This window comes from Crocuta crocuta, unplaced genomic scaffold, assembly GCF_008692635.1.
Source record: "Crocuta crocuta isolate KB4526 unplaced genomic scaffold, BGI_CrCroc_1.0 scaffold675, whole genome shotgun sequence".
Lineage (NCBI taxonomy): Eukaryota > Metazoa > Chordata > Mammalia > Carnivora > Hyaenidae > Crocuta > Crocuta crocuta.
In genome coordinates, this window is record NW_027528796.1 from 471,340 (window position 1) to 477,818 (window position 6,479).

The window sequence follows — 6,479 nt, forward strand, 5'->3', positions numbered from 1 at the left end:
CCCATCTCAGGAGATGGGAGGGGCCGGAGATGTCTGCTAGGGGTCACCTGGCTGAGGTTGTCCTGGGCTTTATGGCCACCCTAAAGGTCAGCCTGTGTCTCCCCTCATAAAGGTGGCAGGTCACAGCACTCGAGGGTGAGTGGCACCGAGTGCAACAGGGTCCCTGTAGGAGGGAGAAGGGCCCGCCCGCCCTGGGCTGCCGGTTTGATCTTCCTGAGCAGGCTGCACGGGCAGCAGAGGAACACCTCTCGCCAAAGGCAGTACCCCAAGGCGGATGAGGCTCCTGTGCTCCATCTCCCCATTCTAGGACTTTAGAACTATTTTTTTAGCAAAAGGAAAATAACACGTCAAGGGGCGCCTGGGGGGCTCAGTCGGTTGAGCGTCCAACTTCAGCTCAGGTCATGATCTCACGTTCGTGGGTTCAAGCCCCGCGTCGGGCTCTGTGCTGACAGCGCAGGGCCTGGAGCTGCTTCAGATTCTGTATCTCCCTCTCTCTCTTACCCTCCCCTGCTCATGCTGTCTCTCTCTCTGACCCTCCCCTGCTCATGCTGTCTCTCTCTCTTTCTCAAAATAAATAAAACGTTAAAAAAAAAAAAAGAAAAGAACACGTCTGCTGGGTTCCAAATGAAGACATGAACGGACATTTCTTTTCATACTTTGTCACTTCTGCACCCCACAGGGCAGCAGCTACCAACAGGGCCCTCAGTTTGGGGGTGTTCCTGATCCTCAGGGCCCGAAAGTGAGGGTCCGTCTGCCCTCCACACAGTGTCCCTGTGCACTGAAGAGTCCCTCAGGGGCCGCTCGCGTCTTGGGCCCCAGCAAGCGTTAGAAGAGGCCCCTGCTTAGGGGCTGGAGCCTCGTCCCTGTGCGCCGGCTCAGCTCCTCGAGAACCTGCTTCTCCTTCTGGTACATCTGAAAGAAAGCAATGGAAGCCAACTGTGGACTCCTCAGTGGCCTGGCCCAGGGGTGCCCTCTGGGGGAAGCCCGTCCCTAGAGCCCGAGCCCGTGGTCGTGGCACGAGGAGACTTGGCTGCGTGGCTTTCCAAACGCAAAGCGCAGGACCCAGTTCTNCTCATGCTGTCTCTCTCTCTGACCCTCCCCTGCTCATGCTGTCTCTCTCTCTTTCTCAAAATAAATAAAACGTTAAAAAAAAAAAAAGAAAAGAACACGTCTGCTGGGTTCCAAATGAAGACATGAACGGACATTTCTTTTCATACTTTGTCACTTCTGCACCCCACAGGGCAGCAGCTACCAACAGGGCCCTCAGTTTGGGGGTGTTCCTGATCCTCAGGGCCCGAAAGTGAGGGTCCGTCTGCCCTCCACACAGTGTCCCTGTGCACTGAAGAGTCCCTCAGGGGCCGCTCGCGTCTTGGGCCCCAGCAAGCGTTAGAAGAGGCCCCTGCTTAGGGGCTGGAGCCTCGTCCCTGTGCGCCGGCTCAGCTCCTCGAGAACCTGCTTCTCCTTCTGGTACATCTGAAAGAAAGCAATGGAAGCCAACTGTGGACTCCTCAGTGGCCTGGCCCAGGGGTGCCCTCTGGGGGAAGCCCGTCCCTAGAGCCCGAGCCCGTGGTCGTGGCACGAGGAGACTTGGCTGCGTGGCTTTCCAAACGCAAAGCGCAGGACCCAGTTCTGCTCGCCTTCACCCAGCACTGTGCACAGGGAGTGTGGACAGGCTGCCTGCGGGGTGACAGGTGCGGCCACAGGAGGGACTGTGGGCCAGGGGCTGAAGTGGTGGCCCTGGGCAAAAGAAGAGGAGCCCCTGTCTGGGGTTGCAGAACAGGCCAGACAAGTCAGCTGGGCCCAGAATACATGGGAAGGCGGTAAGTGAGAACAGCCCCTTCCAGGGCAAAGGGTGGTCAGTGCTTGGGGAGGGTGGGCCGGGGTCCCTGCTGGCGGTAACAGCATGGACTTTCCAAGATGCTGCAAGAGCGGGGCAAAGGGGCCATAGCAGGGTCAGCTCTGACTTGGAGGGGAAGCCGAGCCAGGGTTGGCGAGGGGGGACCCAGCCTGAGATGGGCTGGATGTAAGGACAGCTGTGTATCAAGGACTCTTTAATTAACTGAAAAAGCTTTCTGCTGCCTTCCAGAGAATCCAATTTCTTGATTACAAGTATAATGTGTGTTTATTAAAAATAATACATACATATACCAACATGCACCCTTCTACATGGGATAGATATTGGCACTTCTGAAGAAAACAGGTGGCTTAACTAACTTTACACAGTAGGTCTCTATCGGAGGCCAGCATGACGTGAGTTCCCAACTGATCAATATCATCAGTTTCTCTTGTAAAGACTTTTTAACTTTAAGCCATTAGAGTTTTATAGGATTTATAGAATTTGGTCTCTCTCCTCAGACCTTCCTTTCAACAGTGAATAGTAATACGGTTAGTAGCATTTGGGGAGCCCGATATTTTAACAGACACTGTTAGTCTTCTTTTTGGTGAAATCAGCATTTATAAAATTTTTTAATTTACTGCCTTCCCCCCCCCCCAAATTTGGTTTTTATACTTGACTGCCGGAGGCAGCTCAGGCAGCCTGGTCCTTGGTGCGCCCTCTTGTGCCCGCTGGGGGACCGGAGGACAGCTCCTACCTTCTGCCACTCAGCCTGTGTGCTGTGTGTGAAGCCCAGCAGGTGGCATAGCCCATGGGTGGCAGTCACCTGTCAGAAAAATTAAAAATCTGTCTCAGGGACTGACTGTGAGCGGGCCACACACCAGGGGAGGGGGAACAGGGAAGGCAGGGAGAGCTCAGCCCATGTGTGGTGGGAGATTAGGGGCTCAGCGGTGGGGGGCACCCGGGGCCGTGAGGGGGCGCCTACCTGGAGCGGAGCACCGGCCAGGAGGTGAGTGGCCTGGCCTGGCCCTGTTGCAGGGGGAAGAGGGTTGCGGGCATGGCGGGCTGGCCCCCACTGTAGGTACTGGAATCTCGGGGGTGGGGGTGGGCTGGCCCCCACTGCAGGTACTGGAATCTCCGGGGTAGGGGTGGGGCTGGGAGCGGATGCCCCCAGCAGCCTGTGGGTGCACAGTGGGTGCACAGCTGCCAGCTGCAGACCCTGGAGCCAAACCCCATGCTGAGCAGTCCTTTCTGTGCCAGGGCTCCTGTTCCCAGAAAGCCCACCCTCACCCCAGAAAGCAGGCCCCTAACACCTGTCACAATGGCTCTTGCTAGAAAGCTCTGCTTCAAGTCACACAGAAGCTCCAGGATCCCCTAAAGATAGTTCAGGGGCTGTTTGGTCAAAGAAAACACCTCAGTCGAATCCATGGGAAGCTAAAATGCGATCACTCTTCAGAACCACCCCTCATTTCTTTGCATCAAGCTGAGGAGAGTGAGATCTGGAAGGCCCTGGAGGCTACAATCCCACCTGCTTCAACAGTTCAGTAAAGAGCTTATTCAGCAGGTCTGAGTTAGCTAAACAGCCTGCTGAGCTCCAGAGGTCAAAGCTAAAAACAAGGCCGTTTCTGGGAGCTTCCGACAGGTTTCCTGTCCTCTCCTCTCACCCAACACTGTTCTCCCCTCTCTCTGCGAGATGATGAGACAGGGTGCTGTCCCTGCTCATAGGCCCCCTCCCCCAATAATCCCTGTCCCATACAGGAGACTGTGGGTGCAGGAGTCCCACCCATGACCTCTTCCCAGGGCCCGGGTGACACAGCGATGGTGTCCGGGGCCAGCACACATTCCCACTTACGGTCAGGATGTCATAGTAATCCTCATTTCCTTTGCACTGCTGGAAGATATACTCCACTCCTAGGAAAATGTCACCCAAGTTGTAGTCATCCGGAAAATCAGGCTGAGGAAGTTCACCTGCTTTTACATTCTGTAAATGAGGAAATACAGATTTGGAAAGCGCGACCTCAGGAAGACTAACCCGACAACAGCCTACACATTTCATTCTGGAAGACCCCTACTCATCAGTGTCAAGGCAGGTGAGGGGTAGGGGAGCGACAGTAGAGCCACTGTTTAGCAGTGACTTCAGATGTTTCTGATGTGAACAAAGGCAACAGAAACATTTCCTTACAACAGCCCACTGACAAGCCCCTCTGGGGGCTCAGCTGCCTCTATGATGACTCTTTGCTGGGGGCAAAAGGCGACCTTAGCCTGACCCCCCAGGATCCTGTAAGCCTTCTTTAAACATCTAGAAATTCCTTTGGAGGGGGGCCTGGCTTTGGCTCAGGTCATGAGCTCACGGCTTGTGAGTTCAAGCCGAGCCTGGATCCTGCCTCAGATTGTGTCTCCCTCTCTCTCTGCCCCTACCCAGCTCGCACTCTGTCTCTCAAAAATAAATAAACATAAAAAAAAAAAAGGAAGTTCCTTTGGAAACTTCCTTTATCTCTAGTCCCCAAGGTACAGGTTAGCCATCATCTCCCAGGCATATGGTCCCCTGATAGGTGTCTGAAGGGTCTCATGAGTAAGGTTTTCCTAGACAGAAATAATTTAACTTCTTACAACAGCTCACCCTCTCAGGGCCCTGGAAACCTTGTTTCCAAAATTCCTTGGAGGTTTCTGCTGTCCCTGACGCTCTCCTGACTTGAAAGTATGAAACCAGTCACTCACTCCTCACAACCCCAGTGCAGCTCTTCCTGCGTACCGATCCTGACCCTGTGCTTTAATAAAACCACCTTTTTTGCACCAAAGATGCTTCAAGAATTCTTTCTTGGCCATCAGCTCTGAACCCCAACATTCCCACATCTTTTCCACCTCGTTAAAAGACTTACTTTCCTTCTCTTGCACTCTTTCCAGTGCACAATCACACAAATCCACATCAGCCCAATTTTTTATTTCTGTTCTTTCTGTTTATTTTTCCAACATAAAACCAAAAAAACCCAGTCCATTAATCTGAGGCCTGTTCACACTAAGCTAGTCACATGTGGATGGATATTTAGGGTGTTAAGTATGCTTCCTCCCTATCAGGAAAAAATATGAAGTGAATATTTAAAAATTTTATAACATTTTACTTTTCTTTCTTTTCTTGCTTTACCTTGCTTAAATGTGATGCTAGTGGATTAAAGAGTACACGTATGTTTCAAACAGTTTTCAAGTACATTGCCAAATTGCTTTCCAAAAAGGTCCTTCCAATTTATGCTGCTACTAACAATGTGGGAAGTTTTGAATGAACCATGTGCATGATGTAGATCATAACGTAATCACTATCTTTTATTGTTGAAAGTATTTTTTCAGGGACTCCTAGGTGACTCAGTTGGTTAAGAATCTGACTTCAGCTCAGGTCATGATCTCACGGTTCGTGGGTTTGAGCCCCGCGTCGGGCTCTGTGCTGACAGCTCAGAGGCCGGAGCTGCTTCGGATCCTGTGTCTCCCTCTCTCTCTGTCCCTCCCTCGCTTGCACTCTAGCTCTCCTGCTCTCTCAAAAATAAATAAGCAAAAAAAGAAAAAAATATTTTTTCAGTGTTATTTTACATTTTCAGTGAAAAATTCAGTGTTATTTAAGTATTTCAACCCTACATACTTGTTACGGTAGCACATAATTGCAGAAGCGCTCCCCTTCAAACTCACTGAGTGGGTGGGACCAATCACTTTTTCTCCCTGGGTGATGGGTATTGGTCAATAGGAGTTGGTCACGGTGTACTCTACTCGTGTATATTTTATTGTTTTTTTTTTAATTTTTTAGATGTTTTTTTGAGAGAGTGCAAGCAGGGGAGGGGCAGAGAAAGAGGGAGAGGGAGAGAGAGAGAGAGAGAGAGAGAGAGAGAGAGAGAGAGAGAAGAGAATCCCACGCAGGCTCCACGCTGTCAGCACAGAGCCCAACGAGGGACCCAAACTCACAAACCCGTGAGATCATGACCTGAGCTGAAATCAAGAGTGCCCCTAATTTTAAAGTTTTCAAAATCAAACTTAAAAATCAGAGTATTTACACCAGAAGGTAGACCAGACGAGAATACCTTTTACCTCATGAAATGGAAAGGAAAGCACATCTGTTGGCAGATTTTTCTCTCTGTAGATTCTATTAATGTGCTGAATACTCTTGTTGTCAACACAGACGATCGCCAGGTCGAATTTCTGCACCCCTAAAATACTCCTCACAATCTCCATCTTCTTGCGAAGAGGTGCTCTCCTAATGGGGACAGCTCGTTGCAGATTTCTAAGCACCAAACTCATTTTTCGATTAACATGGCCCTTTAAAAATGTTTAAAAAGGAGCCTGTGGTCAAAGTGTAAGACAAATCAGTTATTGAAAGTGGAAATAAATTCTATAAAAACACATACACACACTATTTTATTTGGTGAAATTCACTGAAAAATGTAAGAGAATTTATATTTTACCATAAGGAAGATATAAAAATGAGAGACTATAATAGCAAGTTCTAGAGTCAGGCCTGCCAGAATGGATAACAACAGCAGGTAGGAAATTAAGACCTGCAGGCAGGAAGGGTGCTGTTAATAATGAAAGGGGGTGGGGAGGGGCGGTGAGGAGGTGGAGGAAGAATAGGGTGAGTTGTGGGGTGGTGGCGGAGGCGTGGGGTTGT

The 6,479-nt window shown here is 50.5% G+C and overlaps 1 protein-coding gene across 2 annotated transcripts in view; it reads right to left on the bottom strand.

The window, feature by feature from the left end:
- Positions 1-1,175: 1,175 nt before the first annotated feature.
- The window catches only part of YBEY (ybeY metalloendoribonuclease), a 5,867-nt gene continuing 563 nt past the window's right edge, over positions 1,176-6,479 (bottom strand). Inside the window, exons 2-5 of one of the 2 annotated variants that reach the window (XM_077755331.1) lie at positions 5,903-6,154; positions 3,687-3,815; positions 2,592-2,660; positions 1,176-1,473 (exon numbers count right to left, since the gene is read on the bottom strand). In XM_077755331.1, coding sequence (XP_077611457.1) covers positions 1,387-1,473; positions 2,592-2,660; positions 3,687-3,815; positions 5,903-6,112 — 495 coding nt within the window. In that variant the 5' untranslated portion in view covers positions 6,113-6,154 and the 3' untranslated portion in view covers positions 1,176-1,386. The remainder of the gene's footprint in view (positions 1,474-2,591; positions 2,661-3,686; positions 3,816-5,902; positions 6,155-6,479) is intronic. The other variant, XM_077755332.1, reaches the window with a different exon arrangement.